Genomic DNA, 19,278 nt, shown 5'->3' with positions numbered 1-19,278 from the left:
TCAATGTAAGAGAGACACAGTGATTGGTTGCCTCCCGCAGGCACCCGACCAGGGCCAGGGAAGGAGCCTGCAACTGAGATACATGCCTTTGACCAGAATCAAACCCTGGACTCTTCAGTCCAAGGGCCGACACTCTATCCACTGAGCCAAACTGGCTGGGGCCCTATCCCCAATTCTTAATCTAAAGATGAAGCGCTACCTCTGGAAACAGAGCTAGTCATCTTTATAGCCAGGATAATTGAAGGGTGTCTAGGCTTAGGGCATCCCTGTCGAGTTGTCTGGAGTGCGTGTAGCACAAAGACATCTAGCTGAAGGCCTGAGTGGGTGCACTTTTTCTGGGCACAAAGGCCTCATATGCTTTTCAGTCTGTAGTGGCAGGACTCCCCTGTCCAGAAGGGGTGTATTTTTCTAATCACACAAAGGACATTATGATGATGGACCTGATTCTAGTTCAACAAACCCATTTTATATCTTGCCTGATCCTAGTGTCTCTCTCAGTGACCACCTTGATGATCTAGCTCCCATGTTATACCTGATTCATGAACTGTTGTCTGAGCTTACGTATCAGTATCTTTGCCCTGATAAAAGCAGAAGCCCAGTGTCTTCATGAGTGAATTCTTTTCTCTCTCTGAACTTACAGGTACTGTGTTGTTCTATTTCTGAATTCATCATCTGGAGTTGGTCCCTGTTATCTGATACTAGGCCCCACAAATATCAGCAAATTTTCTTTTACTATATTTTCATTTTTGCTTGTTTAGGCACCACCTGGCAATGCTTTCGCCCCTGACCAATACCAGACTATTCTGGACAGAGTCTTTTAGTCTGAAGCATCATCAATAACAATTCTCTCTGGAGACAGAGCTTCACTTGACCAATTTGAACTTTCTTTTATTTATCCATAACTCCATCTTCCCTCAAGAGTGCATGGTCCATAACCAACATATTGCTTAATATATATATATATATATATATATATATATATATATATATATATATTATAGATAGATAGATATAGACATAGATATAGATAGATATATATAAATTGTCACATATTTGATGAGTACAGTAGTCCCTATTATCTAAGAGCTATATCTTCTGAGACCCCCAGTGGATGCCTGAAGCCACAGATAGTACTACGTATACTATGTCCCCCCACCCCATACATACAAACACAAGAAAGCACTTTATGGCTTCTATTTGGCATATCCAAACTGCTAACATACATCACTACTCTTGTGCTTTGGGGTGATTATTAAGGCAAGTAAGATTTACTTGAACAGAAGCACTGCGATACTGCTACAGTCAATTGGATAACTGAGAGGACTACTACGTGACTAACCGGCAGGGAGTGTATACAGCATGAATGAGCTGGATGTACGGATGATTCATGTCTGAGTCAGGAATGAGCTGCATGGTGAGAGATTTCATCACACTACTCGAGTATGCAATTTAAAACTTATGAATTGTTTATTTCTGAAATTGTCCATTTAATATTTTCAGGCAGCGGTTAACGATGGGTAACGGAAACCGCACAAAGTGAAGTCATGGGAAAAGGAGGATTACTGCAAATAAAGACTTTATATTTAAAGATTTGTATAGCTAGAAGGTTACAGCACTTACTAAAATAAATATATAAAACATACTGGAGTTCAGGAAAGTGAACAGTTGAGCAACCCTGGAGAAAATTTGGTTTCACTGGGGAGGTTGATTGAGCTCTACCTGGAAGGATAAGTGTGTTATTCAGGGAAGAAAGCATTCCAAACACAAGGAATTCAGAGACAGAGAGAGATACATGTGTGATAGAGCTTTGTTTCCTGAAGGGACTTTGAGATGTTCAATATTGTTGAAGAGTTAAAGGCCACTGAGAGGAGAAGATCACCTGAGTGGTGCTGAGCCATATCAGGAGGAGCCTTTGGATTTAGCTATAGGCAATGAAGAGTCATCAAAAACATTATCATAAAGGAGAGCCTGTTTGGATCTTCATTTAGGTCTCCAAGGAGGAGGGTATACTTTTGGGATCAAGAATGTTCTACAAATGCACCATATTGACTCCATGACATAACTTAAAGAAGAGGCGGTGGTCTACAAAGAGGATACAGTGGAAGGGAAGAATAAGAAAGGTACTGAAGGAGGCATTATCAGGATTCTGCGACTCATGATGTTGAAGTCACCATCATAATGTTAGCATCAAAGTTTCTGGCTTTGAACCTGTGTGGATGGTGCCTTCATTATCTCAGGAGATGAAAAACTTGAGGGCCTGGCTGGTGTGACTCAGAGGTTGAGTGTCAACCAATGGAGCAGGATGTCATGCTTCGATTTTGGGTTAGGGCACACACCCTGGTTGCAAGCTCAATCCCCAGCAGGGGATGTGCAGGAGGCAGCCGATCAATGATTATCTCTCATCATTAATGTTTCTATCTCTCTCCCTCTTCCTTCCTCTTTGAAATCAGTAAAAATATATTTTAAAAAACACACAAAAACAAACTTGAGGCTCGGGGTGATCAGCTGACTTGGATAAGCCCATTAGTGAATGCAGAAGCAAAGCCTGGTCCAGATTCCAGGATAAAAAAATTGATAAAAAAAATTCAGTGTTATTTTTTTCACTAACAAATGTAAGAATTTAAATGTATGAATGCAGTAGTGAGTAATTTTGTTGCAAAATACCTTCATTACATTTATCACATTCAATAAACACATTTATTTTAGACAACTCATTATTAAATACTTTCATTACTCTTTCATGAAAGAATTATATGCAGAGGTCACTCACAGAAAGGGAACAAGCTCATAAACTCGTGTTCCAAAACAACAAAGGTCACAGCACTTACTTGAATGACATTCTTTCACTTTTAGCTACAAAGTTGATTTACATCATTAATTTCTAAATGCAGGAGAGTTCTTCACAATAGAAAGAATATAGAATTTGCTTGTATAATACTTATTTTTATGTCTTAAAAACGTTGTTTATTAACTTGACATCATGGAAATAACTCCAGTGGGACTATATGATTGCCATTTATTTGGTAGAAATCACATCTATTATGTTTTAGTTTTTAATATAAACCAGATGTCAGCTCAGTGTCTCCAGTCTGTTAAAGTCAAGATGAGGTCAGTTTAAACCCCAAAAGAATTATCTGATGAAGTCCAGATCTCTTCCTAAAATTTATTCAACTCCTCCAGTGGACATAGGATTTTTTAATTGCTTTTGTCACTGCTTTCTCCATTTCTCACAAAGCAATCCGAATACTAAGCCCGGCTTCTTCCTAAAATTAGAGACATAGTCATGCAACCACTACTGCAGTGCATTTGAGAGGGCGGACTTGATGAACAACAGAAGGAGCGTTGGGGTTGCATTACAACATTGTAGTCCAACATGAACTACAGACACAACTTATCTTTAAAATATCCTCCAGTTATCACAACACTGAGGAAAGGCCACTGGCTACTCTCTGCATTGTACTTGCTCATCACCTCTTTCTACTCCCTTTTTATTCCTTTCTTTAGTGTGCCTCACCTCCTGGCCCCATCCTATTATAGCAAAGCAAAGGCTCTTCTCATGGCATTCAAAGCAGTTAGATTTTGTTTCCTGGGATTGCATGTTGTCAGGCTCCTGCCTGCCTCCCCCAATTCCTTGTCTACTTTCTTTTGTTTTTTAAAAAATATATTTTATTGATTTTTTACAGAGAGGAAGGGAGAGGGATAGAGAGTTAGAAACATTGATGAGAGAAACATCGATCAGCTGCCTCCTGCACACCCCCTACTGGGGATATGCCCGCAACCAAGGTACATGCCCTTCACCGGAATCGAACCTAGGACCCTTCAGTCTGCAGGCCGAGGCTCTATCCACTGAGCCAAACTGGTCAGGGCCAAAATAAGTTTCTTAAGAGGCAAAGAACCTTATCCTATCAAATAGAATTGCAGCTTTTGAAACCTAGCTCCCTCACTTAGAAGCAAGTTACTTAACTGATCTGAATAGCAAGTTCTTTATTTATCAAATGGTTGTAATAATATAACTAGTTCATAAGGAATATTATAAGGATTATCAGCTGCTTACTCCACAAAAGACCACCAGAGTAACCACCAGCTTGTCAGTTCTAGGAGGAGGCTATTTATGTAGGTGTGTGTTTATAGAGTTTGGGGGTCTGGGTCTAAGTGGTTTATGACTGATTTTTCAATATAAAAATCTTATTGGGATTAATCAAGTATGTGATGTAATAATTTAGGATTGGTGGATAGAATGAGGTGAGAGTCTTGAGGTGAATTTATAAGCAAGCAGTTTGTCTAGTTAAGATATATTGTTCTGAGAAGAAAGCCATTTGCCCCCCTGAGCAGCCTCTTCTCCTTAGAAGATGCATTTCTGAGCAATTTATGTATAGATTGAATAAATTTATTTTCTGGAAGTTCTGAAAGCATGCATTAAAGCTATTTATAAGTTTATAGTCTTGTCATAGTCCTGATAGTTAACCACTGAGGGTCAAATGGGATGACCCATATAAAGTATATAGTATAATGAATATATATATAGTACAATGAATATATATATATAGTACAATGAATATAGTATAAAAATATACAGTATAATTTAATGAAGAGTTCAATAAATGTTTGCCACTTAGTACTAGCTTTCTTATTATGTTACTGGAGGCCCCGTGCACAAATTTGTGCACCAGTGGGGTCCCTCGGCCTGGCCTGCTGGGGTCAGGCCTAAACTGGCAGTCCAACATCCCCCGAGGGGTCCTGGAGTGTGAGAGGGCACTCTGCAAAGTTGCTGTCACTTGGCAGCTCCTTCATTGAGTGTCTAACCCCTGGTGGTCAGTGCATGTCATAGCTAACGGCCTGTTGGCTGGTCGTCCAGTTGCTTAGCCATATGTATAATTTCTTAAATCAGGGCTTGAATGCTGGAGGAGAGGGCCTAACTCTGGCTGAGAAATCAAGGTTTGATAATAACCCACAGGAAGCAAGTAGTGGTGGGCAGTCCCAGCTTTAATTAGTGGGAAGGAGCACACGTTGATAGAGGACTTATGGATATTCAAGAGCAGGCAAGAAGCAGAGACCTCAGCGGGCGGGCAGAACATGAGTCTCTGAGCTCTTCCAGCAGAAAATAATAAGCAGAGACTAAGGTAAGCAAAAAAGGAAGATTTAATAGCAGGCAGCCACAGCCAGCTGGAGAAATTTTAGATTAGGGCAGTAAATGATTTAGAAGGACTACAAGGGGAAGAGGATGGACTTTTGTTCCACATTGCTACCCTGGACAAACAAGTAAAGCAGTTCTTAAGCCAGGAGGGTCTAGACACCACATCTATTATTGAAACTGCTTTGGAAGTGAAGAATACAGTGGAAGCCTGACCACAGGAACTAAGTATAAGAGACAAATTATTAGAACACGGCCGTGGTCAGAATCCTAGCAGAAGCAAGGTGAACCCAAATAATATAAAGACCTTATCTGTGTTTTATACAGTGTTTCATAATAAAAGAATAGTGTAACAGTACGTGAATTTCACACAATTCCTTTATAATTTCATTTGTTTTCCTCAAAGTTCATGTAAAGTAGATATGGCAGCAGTGTTACTCAAATTTAGGTGATGATAAAACTGAACCTTAAAAAGAGTCTGTTCGCAGGTCCTAAATGGCAGAACTGGGAGGCACACATAGGTGAGCCGGTCCATCCTTGCTGTTTCAAGGGACCCGGCATATATGGCATACTGTTCTTAATATGTTTGCTCACCTTCTTGGCACTATGTGTTTTAACCAAGGTCTCTGAGAAAGGTTGTTTCCCCAGGTAGGGATTTTCCCCTGAAGTTAGGGAGGGAATAAAACCTCTTAACTAAGTGCCAGGTGGGTAATTAATCACTTTAACTACGAACAATCATGCTTAAGCTACATAATCTTTACTCCCTGGAATGGAGATAAGAAACGCCCTAACCTTTGAAATAGAGATTGATAGGATTGGAATCAACTGGTATAAATACAGATGTAACAAGTCAGAACTTAAGAGACAGAGAGAGAGACAGAACCTAGGCACAGAACCTACACAGAACGTTCTCTAGAGACAGAAGAACTTCGCTGGAGAGAACATGGCAAAAGATCCTGGACAGAAACTGGCCTCAGAACCTAGAGACAGAACCTAGCGAGAGAACATGGCAAAAGATCCTGGACTGAACCTGACTACAGAAATTGGCAAGAGAACCTGACTAGAACCTGGTGACTGAACCTGGTTGGAGAACCTGGACAGAACCTGGCTGGAGAACCTAGCAAGAGACCATGGACACAGAACCTGGCTGGAGATCCTAAACAGAACCTCTCTGGAGATCGAGACCAGAACTTGGCTGGAGATCCTGGCTAGGCTGCTGATCAACTGAACACTGTCTCCGTGTCATTCCTTCTTCGCCGACTCTGTCTATGCCTTTGGGAACCCCTGGACCTGCTGGGGTTGGACCCCGGCAGTTTTCCAGACAGAGAACTTGCTCCAGTATGTTTGAATAGGAGTGATGTGACTTAGGTTTGAGTGATGTTATAATAGAACAATTCGTAGAGCAATTTTCTTACACTCTTTCCTGTTCTGATCCCTAGCTCATTTATTTGCCCTGGGCCTAGAAGATGTAATAACAAACCCAACTGAAGATATGAAAAAAATAAAGTGGAAAATGTGGTGTTTCTACACCTCTAGTTCAGATAATAACAAAGCAGAGTTATCACTGGGAAGTTGATCTGATGATTCATGCAATAGCCTGACTGTGAAGTTTATATTTCTCAACCCCTTATTAAATATATTTCATGGCATGCAGAATGCTAGTTCCTGGAGAGGCAGAGATAAATAAGACTAATCTTCTTTTTTCTTTTAAAGAATCCCTTAGTCCATTGGATAAGATAGATTTATTATGAAAGAGTAAAATAAGGTTATAAAGATTGAGGCATATATGAGCTATAGAATTGTGGGAGGAGGTAGAATTGTTCTTTATGGGGTTAGAGAAGAATAGAGAAATTACCTGGCTCACTATTTCTCTTTCCTCCAGTTTGTTAATCTCCCTCTGAGGTCCTTGTGGCATTTTTCAAACAGAAGCCAACAAGCAAGGGAGTCTTGGAAGCACATCAATAGCCTAATAATTCTCCCACCCCACCCACCCACCCAAATATGTAGAAGAAAACAGAAGGAGCAACAAGTGGCTTTAGTAGCAAATAGGCCAAGGATGAATACAGGGTCTACCTGGATTTTAAAATAAAGTTGTTTGGGGGAAGATGGATAAAATCTGATTTAAAAAAAATGAATTACTGAAGGAATTATAACTTATAGGAACTTACTTTTGAAAGGTTTAATAAAACGTAAATAGAAATCAATATATAGAAACCCACGCAAAATTAAGTGCTTCATTTTTATGAGACCCCAAGCTGTTTAATGATTATGAAAGAACCAGTTTCCCGTTGCCTATGTCTTCTTTGCATGGATGCATTGGAAAATGATGAAATTTCTCTCTGTAAATATGAATGTTAATGATTTGGAAACAGAAACCACACGTAATTCTGCAACATTCAGTGCAATTCCCATAGCTTTTATTAATAAGAAGGCTATAGAGGACTTGTATTGTAAATCTTTATTCTTAATTACTGTTATTAATCTTCTTTGATTGAGGCGATAAAAGGTAACCACTGACTCACTGAACAACAATCCAACAAGTCATCAAACTACAGTGTTGACAGCCTTTGTTTGCAGTCTTAAATGGATTATGTCTAACTAAACCACTATGTAATTATGAATCTTTTGTCCATTTTCATCTTATAGTCCATTTTTTTTTGATGTGGCATATTATATTTAGTAGCTTATCTGAAAACATCAATATGGTTCAAAAAAGGATAAAATTAAACTGTAACAGTCTGTATTCCCATAATATGTGTATACCCAAAGGGAAAGATGGTAAATTAGGTACACTATATCACTGTATTTTCATGTTCCAGACACTGGAAATATGATCCCACTCCTATATCTTCTTGAAACAAGAATGGGTGGATTTATTTCTCATATATGTATAAATCAACAGCTGATACAGAGAAGACTGGACTGACATGTGACAGAAGAGGTTCTAAATTAAGTAGAGAAGACTTTCCAAATACAGGGCTTGCAATTATAGGAAAAGGTGACATTAATTTCATCTACTGTAACCATAAACAAATATTAACCTTATGTATCTTATGTTAAAATATTGATGTAAGCAAAAAGGTTTTATTTATATACTTATATATTGAAATATATATATATGTGTATATATATATACATATATATATATATACACACACACACACACACACACACACTTTTTTTTTCTTAAAAACCAGAATTTTTTTTTCATTAACAGTTTTCAACTTTGTCTGTACATTCAAACATTCAAATCCCCAAGGGAGATATATTTTAAAATCCCATTACACATGACCACACCCACACACTGAAATCAGAATCTCTGTTGCTGAAATTCACACATCAATGTTTTTTTGGGTTTTTTTCGAAGCTCATGGGATGATTCCAATTGCAGCCAAATTAAGAGTCACAAATACATTATTACAGAATTAAAAGGAAATAAACTTTTACTTCAAATATTAGAGATTTAGCATGTCATAATATGGTATAAATATGAAATATTGCTATGATAATACTTATGATTTTCCTAGAATACCAGATTTCAGGAACTTAATTGGACTAGTAGGCATCAAATAATCCTTCCAAATTGATGAAAATTGCTTGTGCCGTCTGCTACTTTTACTCTCATTGTGCTCTCACCATAATGTCAATTTGCCAATCTCATTTAGATGTTTACATAAGAGAAAAATAATCTCTTCATAAAACAAAGTGCTAAAAGAGTATCTGGTCTGTATGTATATAATTTTAATGAAAGTTGATTTTTTATGCTCAGTTTTAATGAAATGATACTTGGAGAAAGGTTATTTCTCTTTTTAAAAATATTTTTTATTGATTTCAGAGAGGGAAGAAGAGGGAGAGAGAGATAGAAATATCAATGATAAGAGAGAATCATTGATTGGCTGCCTCCTGCACGCCCCAACTAGGGATCGAGCCAGCAACCCAGGCATAAGCCCTGGCCAGGATTTGAACCATCACCTCCTGGCTCATAGGTCGATACTCAACCACGGAGCCATGATGGCCAGGATTATTTCTCTATTTCATTTCATGTAAGATTAAGTCATATTTTGTATGATTTAAATGTGTGCTTTCTTCTAATTTTTCAGACACCAGTAATATTTAAAATGTTTGATATAGCATATACTCTGGGGAGGAAAGCATTACTGTTACTAGTATTAAATAATACATTACTTCATTATTATCATTATTATTACTTGTTGACCCAGAGTATTGAACTGGTTCTCTGACTTGAGACTTGTATTCTGTGAAATCAAGATTAGAATTAGTCAGCTTTGAAAATCCTTTCCAATTCAAACATTTGGAGATTCTGAGCTTTAGTTTTCAGACCAGGTAATATCTAACACTGATTCCAGATTATCTACTTTATTCTTATCATGTAAAATATATAAAAGCTGAGGTGGATAGTCTTGAAGTTATTCTTGTAATATTACAAAGAAGAAGTTGTTTGCCATCTGTCAGGGAGGAGAGAGTATTAGAGTTTCAAACTCTATCAGCTTAGAAACTAAATGTATTTAAAAAAAAAAAAAGCACTAAACAACACTTTAAGTACTTTTTATGTACTAAACAAAAATTATTGTATTCACCTGTTCTAAGATATGCACTTTGTATAGTTTATATGTCTGAAATCAGGATGAGTTTTATAGTTGATGGTTAGTTGCAATCATTGTCTACCAGCTGGCAGTTGTTATGTAGCCACTATATTTTAAGCTGTGTGAACATGGTCATGGCTGTTCATATAGTCATGCTTCAATGAAGTTTTGTGTGCTGATTATGCTCCATGTGTAGAATTTGTCATCTGACATTTCTTCAGATAGATGACAATAAGATTCTGTTGCGGGGGGGGGGGGGGCTGGTGGGGAGTTATTGTCTGAAAAGAAAGGCAAGAAGATCATGGCAAGAATTAAAATTCATATGATGAAGCAAATATTTATTGTTGGAACAATTCTGTATTTTCTTGCTAGTCAACAGCTGACTGATTTATATAACTTTGCTTCTTATCATGTCTATCAGGGATCTGCAGAGGGGACATCACCAGAGATCTTGTTAGAAATACAGAATCTTGGGCCCATCCCAGGCTTTCTGAATCACAATCTGCATTTCCTCAATATTTCCATTTAATTCCTTCTCACTTTAAAGATTGAAAACACTTTACAGTACCAAGGAAGATACACAAAAAAACATGAAGCTGACTCATATTTTGTTACTGAGATAAGTGCTAATGATGTCTCTCATATGTTAAGCAATACAACCTAAAGCAAAGAGAAAGCCCTGAGAATAGATGGCAGAGAATTAGTGACAGTGACGTTGAGTGTCTTTTCATATGTCTATTGGCCATCCGTAGGTCTTCTTTGGGGTGGGAATGCAGACTGGTACAGCCACTGTGAAAAACACTAAGGAGTTTCCTCCAAAAAGTAAAAATGGAGCCACCCTTTAACTTACTGACCCCACTGCTGGGAATCTATCTAAAGAAACCAAAACACTAATTTGAAAGAGTATATGCACCTCCATTGTTCATTGCAGCATTATTTACAATAGCCAAGGTTTGGAAACAGCCAAAGTGCCCATCAGTAGATGAATGGCTAAGAAAGCTGTGCTACATTTACACAATGGAATATTACTTGACCATAAAAGAGAAGAAAATCTTACCTTTTACAACATCATGAATGTACCTAGAGAACATTATCCTAAGTGAAATAAGCCAGTCAGAGAAAGAAAAATACCATATGATCTTACTTATATGTGGAATCTAATGAGCAAAATAATTCAACAAACAAAATAGAAGCAGAAACATAGATAACTATTGCTACTGATTCATAAGCAAGCATGACAATATTCATAAAAATCTATGTCCAGCCTGGCTGATATTGCTCAGTGGTTAAACATTGACCAGGAGGTCACAGTTTGATTCCGGTCAGAGTACATGTCCAGTTTGTAGGCTTAATCCCCAGTAGGAGGAATGCAGGATGCAGCTGATCACTGGTTCTCTCTCATCATTGATGTTTCTATCCTTCTCTCCCTCTCCCTTCCTCTCTCTGAAATCAATATATATATACATATATATACATATGTATGTATATGTATATATGTATATATATATATATTAAAAACAATGTTCAAATAAGTTTAAAAGCTTTATGTAAGTGTTAAGTAGATTCTAGTGATAAAAAACATTATGTCACAGTTTATTTGAAAACTTTTTACTTTTTTTAGTGGTACCTGAAATCATGATGTTCCTTCCATATGTGAAAGAATAGCTTTGATAAGATACAGGCAATAATACCAGTTCAGTGTAACACAAAGCTATCAGAAACAATGAATATCCTAGCTCTTGCTGATGCATATATCATTGCACTTGAGGTAATTAGATGGACTGACATAGAAAATGATTGATGTGTACAGCTTAAGAATTCTATAATTTTTTATTATTATACAAAGTTTTCTTTGATAAATAACTTTTCACATGGGAAGAAGAGGATTAATTAATAAAAAATATTAGCCACATTTTATGTTTATGCTACATTAAATAATGATAGTGTAAAGATTCTGTAAGTGTATGTAATAGCTGCATTAATAGTAAATTAGGTCAATATAACTTTGTCACATATTATGAATACAAAATTAACATTTGTGAGTGCATTTTTTAACCACAAAAATAGAGCATGATAGAAATAGTTTAAGTAGATCCAAGTGTCTGCTTTTATTTTGACCTTTTAAATGGTTTATCTATATTAATATGTCATTCATATTTTCTTTGTTGGCATCTAGTATAACATACAAAAATTTGATTTAAAATTCATCACTTTATTCCAAATGATACTGAGTAGCCTTATAGCCTATTATCCTTGGCTTAAAACCAGTTGTCATTGACTGTTAGATTGCTTTCAGCCTGTTTTTCTAGTTTTACTTCTTTATTGATGATAATGATGATGATGATGATGATGATTCTTACCAGCCTTTTTCCTTAGCATGCTGAAAGAGATGGGGTGTGATGAGGCTGAAGAATTGAGAGTTGTGTAAAATCATGGAGAGAACCTTTCTGACTTACCAGGATGGCTTTCTAAGTTCACATAGTGCTGAGCTGCCTGGGGTTACAAGTTAGTTGATGAAGCACATAGAAACTACTTGAATTTTGCTGGCAGAATGGGAAGAGATGACTATGAGTCATACTACCTTTTCCAACTACATTTTTCTTTTCCTGTATATACAATATCATATATTATGGCTGCTTAATGTTTTTTGAATAAATATATGCTGAAGGAAAATTATATGTATATAACTTTTAGTTCAGGTATATGTGCATTCTTACCTGGTTATATTGCAGGAGACTTCACTGAGCAGATGAAACTTAAACTACTTTAAAAGATGATTAAAATATCAGTAGGTACACAATCAGTATTTGTTTTATTATATGCCTTTAACTCCCACATTTTATTGGATTTTCTCATTCCTCCATGAATGAAACTAATTATTATAATGCTTGTTTTATGTCATGTATTAGGTTGTTCATGAGTGGCAAGAAATGTTGGGTTCATTTTATTTGGTGGAATTATTTTAATTCCCTAGCTCTTCAGAATATTTTATATGAAAAATTAATCTAAGGTGAATAAACTTTAATTCTTGCTATGGATACCCAGGGACATTTTTTTTTTATTCCATAATGATGATGATTTAAAATCATGTGACAGAAATGTCTGAATGTTGACAAGTTCCTGGGGGTAAGAAACACCTGCATGTTAAACTTCTGATACTACCAGAGCATTATGCGTATTATTTATCCAAATGTACCTTTTTGGATTGATTGCCTGAAAAGTAAAATCTGGGCTGCTTTGCACAAGCAAAGTTAAAATTTTTTCTCAAGACATCAAGTTCTAATAGTAATAACAATAGTAATAACAATTATGACTAATCAGTGCCCTCCAGGCACCAGGAGCATCTGAATTGCCTGAAAGTTTTCTTAAAAATGCAGAATCTCAGGCTATATCTAAGACCTATTGAATCAGAATGTGCATTTTATTTTATTATTTTTTAATATTTTCAAATTTCTGAGAGAGAGAGAGAGAGAAACATGAATGATGATAGAGCATAATTAATCGGCTGCTTCTGCACGCCCCACACTGGGGATTGAGCCTTCAACCTGGCATGTGCCCTGTCTGGGAATCAAACCCTGACCTCCTGGTTCATAGGTCGACGCTCCACCACTGAGCCGTGCCGGACAGGCCGGAATGTGCATTTTAACAAATCCCTATTTCCATTAAAGTTTGAGAAGTGCTGGTGGCCTGCCTATTCCCTGTCCTGATCTCAGATTTGATTATATTGCACTAATTGAGAATCTATAAAATACATCCTGGCTCCTGAACTTTTCCAACAAAAGAGACATGGTGCACATCATTCTCATGCAGAATGGAAAGCATGCGTGACTAGATTTTAGAATAGAAAAATAATCTGCTTTACATGCTTCAAAATTCTGTGGATGTATGTCTTTTCTATGTTCTCATGACTTTTTGAGTATTATACAATAATTGTCCTTTTCTCAACAAAGAATAAAATTACATCCAGTAAATGAATTCAGCTGTCCCTGTTGTACGTGGTCTCCTGTTGATAGTCTCAGGATGTTATTTTAGCTTTCTTAGGCTTGTGGAAATCATGCTGCTTGGTTCCCTGCAGGAATTAAAATGAAATATTAGTAATTATGCATATTTAATTTTCAAAATGCCAACTGATTACTCACAGCATTTGTAAAAAGGAAAATTATTGTAGATGTGCATAAAATCTTTCCTTAATAAGGACCTTTGAAGTCTAAAATTGTGCTATCACGGATATTTTTTATTCCAGCGATCAGAATAAAAAATGAATTATTTAGTAGCATATCTTTCTTCTTTTCCCTTTACCAGATGCAAGACGAAGGTCTACCCTGATGAACTTCCAAACACAAGTGTAGTTATTGTGTTTCATAATGAAGCTTGGAGCACCCTCCTTCGAACTGTTTACAGCGTTATAAATCGTTCTCCACACTATTTACTTTCTGAGGTCATCTTGGTAGATGATGCCAGTGAAAGAGGTATAAATGTGTTTCTCATATATTTTCTTAAATTAGAACACTTTATTATGGTCAAGAAGACAGCTGGGAAATGATCTGTATTTTCCTTGTAATTATACTAACCCTGAAACCACCCCTCATCATCAGGGCATTTCCATCAGTGTATCTAGGCAATCCCAACTCTAGACACAAGGAACTAATTATTACAGTTTCTCCCATGATTCCATTTGGTTCTTACTAACCCAGGAGATCAGACAAAATGACATTCAAAAGGGTTCCTTTTTCCCCCAACTCAACTGCTCAGATAATTGAACATTTATATAACTTAATGGATACCTATCTTTTTTTTTAAGTTCAGGTAAATGCAAAATAACTTAATGAAGGAGCCTGCATTTGCCAGTGTGACTTAGTTTCTCCATTAGAGTCTGACATATTAACTTCCTATTTTATCCTTATTCTTGTCAGCCAAGTGACAGGTTATAGTGAACTGTACATGAATATACTCATGAAGTCTCTATAGCTTTATGTCACCTACTGCAAAAAATGTTGACAGGAGTTCACCACCATCTCTGTGGGTTGAGTTTTCATCCGGGAAGTAGTATCTCTGTGGTGCTTTAAAACAGTTTCAAAACTTTCTTATAAATTCTTATTGCATGTTGCAGATTTTCTCAAGTTGACATTAGAGAATTATGTGAAAAATTTAGAAGTACCAGTAAAAATTATCAGAATGGAAGAGCGCTCCGGCTTAATACGTGCCCGCCTTCGAGGAGCAGCTGCTTCAAAAGGGCAGGTCATCACTTTCCTTGATGCACACTGTGAATGCACCGTGGGCTGGCTGGAGCCCTTGCTGGCGAGAATAAAGGAAGACAGGTAAGGACTCATGGGTTCTGTCTGCCTGGGTTATGACTGAACCTGTCAGGACAGTGTCGGCTTTCCACCAGAAAATCTCTTCCAGGTTGCTATTTTCAGGTATATTCCTAGCTTTTAAAAAAGCCATCCCACCTTTCTCACTTAATAAAGACCTTGGCTTTGTAGTGCTGAACATGATTATTTGATTAAGAAATAGTCAAACAATTCAAATAGTAAACATGTTGAATATTCATTTTTAGGGGAAGGAAACCAGTCTAATTTGAAATAGTACAATTTTGTAAAATACATTTTCAAAGGATCTTATTGTGTCCTCACAACCGCTGTGAGGTAGGTAATGTAGATATTCTTACCTGTACCTAGTAACAGGGAGGAGCACAGAGATTAAGTAGCTTGATCCAGTTATTGGAAGTGATGGGAGCAATTCAGTTGTTCCTATTCCCAGACTAGTCTTTTTTCTACTAGGTCAGTGTCCTTATTCAAAGTCTAGTTCAAAACCACCTTCAGGATCTTAAAAATAAAAACACATAAATTCCACATTCCAAACATAAAACGTACAGAGCACAGCTATAAAGAATGCTTAATCATTTAAACAACATTGCCACTTTGTACATAAAAATGATGGAATCTGAAAGATTGAATGTTACTTGCAGAAATTAAGAACCTCCTGGTTACCTGAAATTCTCTTTAATGATGAGGCTATGAGGTATGAGCTTTTGCTGAAGATATTCATAAACATTGGTGATAAATGAGTGTAATTCCCAAGCACTTAGGAAGACAACAATGTTGAATACTGTCGGATATAAAAACACAGCCATGTATAAACCTTGCTTGCAAAGGAAGTTCACCTGCAATAGAAAGGTCTTTCTAGAATTGAAGTTTTTAATTAAGCACTCAAAACCAGGGCTGTGTAGTGTGAGCTAGTCCAGCTATATCACTTAAATGGCAAGATTTGATACTTGCCACGAAGATGGATGGATTCTGCCGGTAAAATGAACCATAGCAGTTGAATAAAGCAATAGGAACCTTTTAGTCAACTGCATGTAGTACACAGCTAATAACATTTTTCCACTCTGTGTATTGTACAGTACTCACAGGAGGGTAAGACTGACGAAATAAAATGAACTTGAAACATCTTAAATGCATTTCTTGGCAACATTCATACATTATGCTGCCTTTAAAACGTGTTTCATATTCAGCTTAGTGAGTTTTTAATATAATATTGTTTCCATATGGTCATGCATAGATCATTTATTTTTTAATGTAACAACATATTTAAATTATATTTCTATGTAATGAACTCTAGTGTTTTGTTCTAGTAGGTTCTAAAGTTGCCATAACTAGATAATAAAGTCCTGTTCAAAGTTATTAGATCTAATTTCATCTCCCTACAAATTAAATTACTAAAATTAACAAATAAATAAATAAATAAATAAATAAATAAATAAATAAATAAATAAAAGATATTGATTTTGTAGGGACCAGTGTTACCAAGAAGTTTTTCCAAGGGTAGATGAATTCTACTGACTTCAGAGAACTGTAGTCTTTAATTAATTGTGTAGAATATAAAAGAGAATTGAAAATAAGTATGAGTGATGTAGGTGTTACCAAAGCAGAATAAATGATGGACAACATTTATTTTGCTTTCCACATCTATGTGCGATTCAAAAGCATATTTGTATGTTTACCTTCTACCAAATATGACAAATAAGCTCTGCTCTTCAGAATTAGCTACAACTGGGGCAAACTTGGGTAGAAGTACACATTTACTGTGGCGATGACACAAGTTTGATACTATAATAAGACATATAACTGGGAGCATGGGAAGGTGAGTACCTATTGATCTCCATGGCAAAAAATTCTTTTTACCTAAAATTCTTTTTACCTGGCTTTTTCTCTTACTTTAAGAAAAGATCGGTCAGGGTATAAACACCAGAAATTGAAGTTGGTTATCTTTCTGTATCTTAAAAGATGTAGATTGTTACTATAAACTCTTAAGTCTAGGACAGTTCACTCAGAAATTGTCATGACCCTAATATCTTTCATGGGAAACATTTACTTATACTGATTATTACTATTTTTATTGTTATTTCTATTTGTTGATTTTTGTTGTTTGTTTTTTGTAATAGATATTTTCTCCATGAAGATCTTCATAGAACTAGCTCCTTAATCTAACAGTAACCCCTCTGAGATTGGAACTACCAGATCTAATTTGCAATCATCCATTCTCCACTCCCTGTATGCAATTACTTTTCTATAAAAGATATAGCTAAAATTATGCATAATGTCAAAGAAGCTGTACTAATCATACTGTGGGCAGAGGTTTTATGAATAATAGACCATGTCCATCCTGCTGAGTTAGTACTTAGAATGTATTTGAAAATAAGCTTGAAGATCAATTACTATATCTGATTAGATTATACATGGTAGTATGAAGTTGGCTGAAGGAAGATCTGGTGAAAGGAAATAATTCCATAGGAAAAATGATAAAATAAAAACATATTAATGTCGCAAAATAATTAAATTTCAACACATCAACTGTATTGAGTTTGAAGAAACAACTATAGCACTTAAATTATTATTTATGTGTAAACTGGTTTTACTTCTTCTGCAGGAAAACAGTTGTATGCCCCATCATTGATGTGATTAGTGATGATACCTTTGAATATATGGCTGGGTCAGACATGACTTATGGGGGTTTTAACTGGAAACTGAATTTTCGTTGGTATCCTGTTCCCCAAAGAGAAATGGATAGGAGGAAAGGAGATAGAACATTACCTGTCAGGTATGTAGATCCTATCTTCCGATGGTAGCATGTACATTCCTGTAATAATTCAGAAGTATTATAAATTTATGTTCTCATTTTTAAGTCTTTAAAAGTCATATATTTTTATTCATACACACATGTGTCATCATCTTTTACACAATTATCTAGGAATCAATGGCTGTGTTAAATCTAGTGTAGATTAGCACTGGCAAATTAGCATTGGCAGACATGCCAAATTTCTTTTGAAACTTTGTGTATCCTTATATTACAAATATATTTATTGTCATTTTTCTGTGTGACAGATATGTGCTAGCCTTGCCAATTAAGGTAGATAGACCTTACCTAAATGTATATGTATTATAGTAGAGGTATACCTAAAATTAAAGTAATAAAAAATGTTTTAGTAAATATTCTAACTTTACTTGAAGAACTATCTTCCTGACAGATACAAGAGAAAGATCCATTTAGAAAATTGTATTAATAATTATGAATGATTTATTGTTTGTTCCAAGTTATTTTAAAATAGCTACTTAGTTTGAAATATTTATTCATAAAATAAGTTTTCCCTTAATAAAAATGATTAATATATGCATCTTTAATTTTCTAGATAGTTATTACCCACTTTATGAACATAAAATTATTACCTTCTTAGTTTAACATATCATTGTGTACTTCTTAACTGCAATAAAAATTTTATTTTCTGAATAATATTTTGTGGAAGGAGTTCACTAGTTTAGCTCTTTAAAGATTCATTTGGCAAATCATCATTTAGTTAGAATAATAGAGAATACCCTAACATTCTAAAACAATATATGTAGCCCATTATCTAAACAAGAATATTTCCTAACCTAATGAAGGATTGACTTATCCATTGGCAAGCTTAATTATATAATGAATTAGTTAAAACTAACTAACAATTCACTAATAGAAGGGAACAGCTCGAATTGTTTGTGATTGAACAATAGAGTCTGTTAGCCCTCTGAAGGAGGTAGTACTATATCAAAGAGAAAAAAATGTGGCTACAAACAGTTGCATAGAGATGTGAAATTATTATGTCAGCATTTAAAGTGTGGTTTAGCAGCACTGAAATCTTGCAGTAATCTGCACGTTCACCAAGTCTTATTGATCCTTGCCTTTAATGACTTGAGGAAATACAGTAGCTCATATTACTATTGTTTATTAGAAATTCTGTTTCCCCACATCATGGTAACATTTAGCATTAGCTGACTTTTCACCTTCAGATCCCAAGTGAAAACTGTCCAGATGCACTCAAATATAGATGTGTTTATTCATTTGGAAATGAAGTAATAAAGAATGTGTTTTGTTCTTTTAAAGCATTGATCATGGAGGTAGTAGGATGGTAATCCGGCATGGTCTGAAGCTGTCCACCAGGAGCACTGCCGCTGGGGCCCCCTGGGAGGTGCAGGACCAGCCACCACCTGTTCCCTGCCTGGTGCCACC

General features: G+C 36.0%; 1 protein-coding gene across 4 annotated transcripts in view; it reads left to right on the top strand.

The window, feature by feature from the left end:
* GALNT13 (polypeptide N-acetylgalactosaminyltransferase 13) overlaps positions 1-19,278 on the top strand; it is a 474,320-nt gene that overhangs the window by 267,746 nt on the left and 187,296 nt on the right. For all 4 annotated transcript variants that reach the window (XR_013996206.1, XM_081095196.1, XM_081095197.1 and 1 more), the window contains exons 5-7: positions 14,038-14,204; positions 14,846-15,053; positions 17,665-17,835. Coding sequence is in view for 3 of the 4 variants with exons in the window: in XM_081095196.1 (XP_080951322.1) it covers positions 14,038-14,204; positions 14,846-15,053; positions 17,665-17,835 (546 nt within the window). In the remaining variant the exon portion in view is untranslated. The remainder of the gene's footprint in view (positions 1-14,037; positions 14,205-14,845; positions 15,054-17,664; positions 17,836-19,278) is intronic.

The sequence above is a fragment of the Myotis nattereri genome, assembly GCF_964212035.1.
Source record: "Myotis nattereri genome assembly, chromosome: 7".
NCBI classification, from domain to species: Eukaryota; Metazoa; Chordata; class Mammalia; order Chiroptera; family Vespertilionidae; genus Myotis; species Myotis nattereri.
The sequence above is the reverse complement of the archived record's forward strand: the minus strand, read 5'-3'. Positions and strand labels throughout refer to the sequence as shown.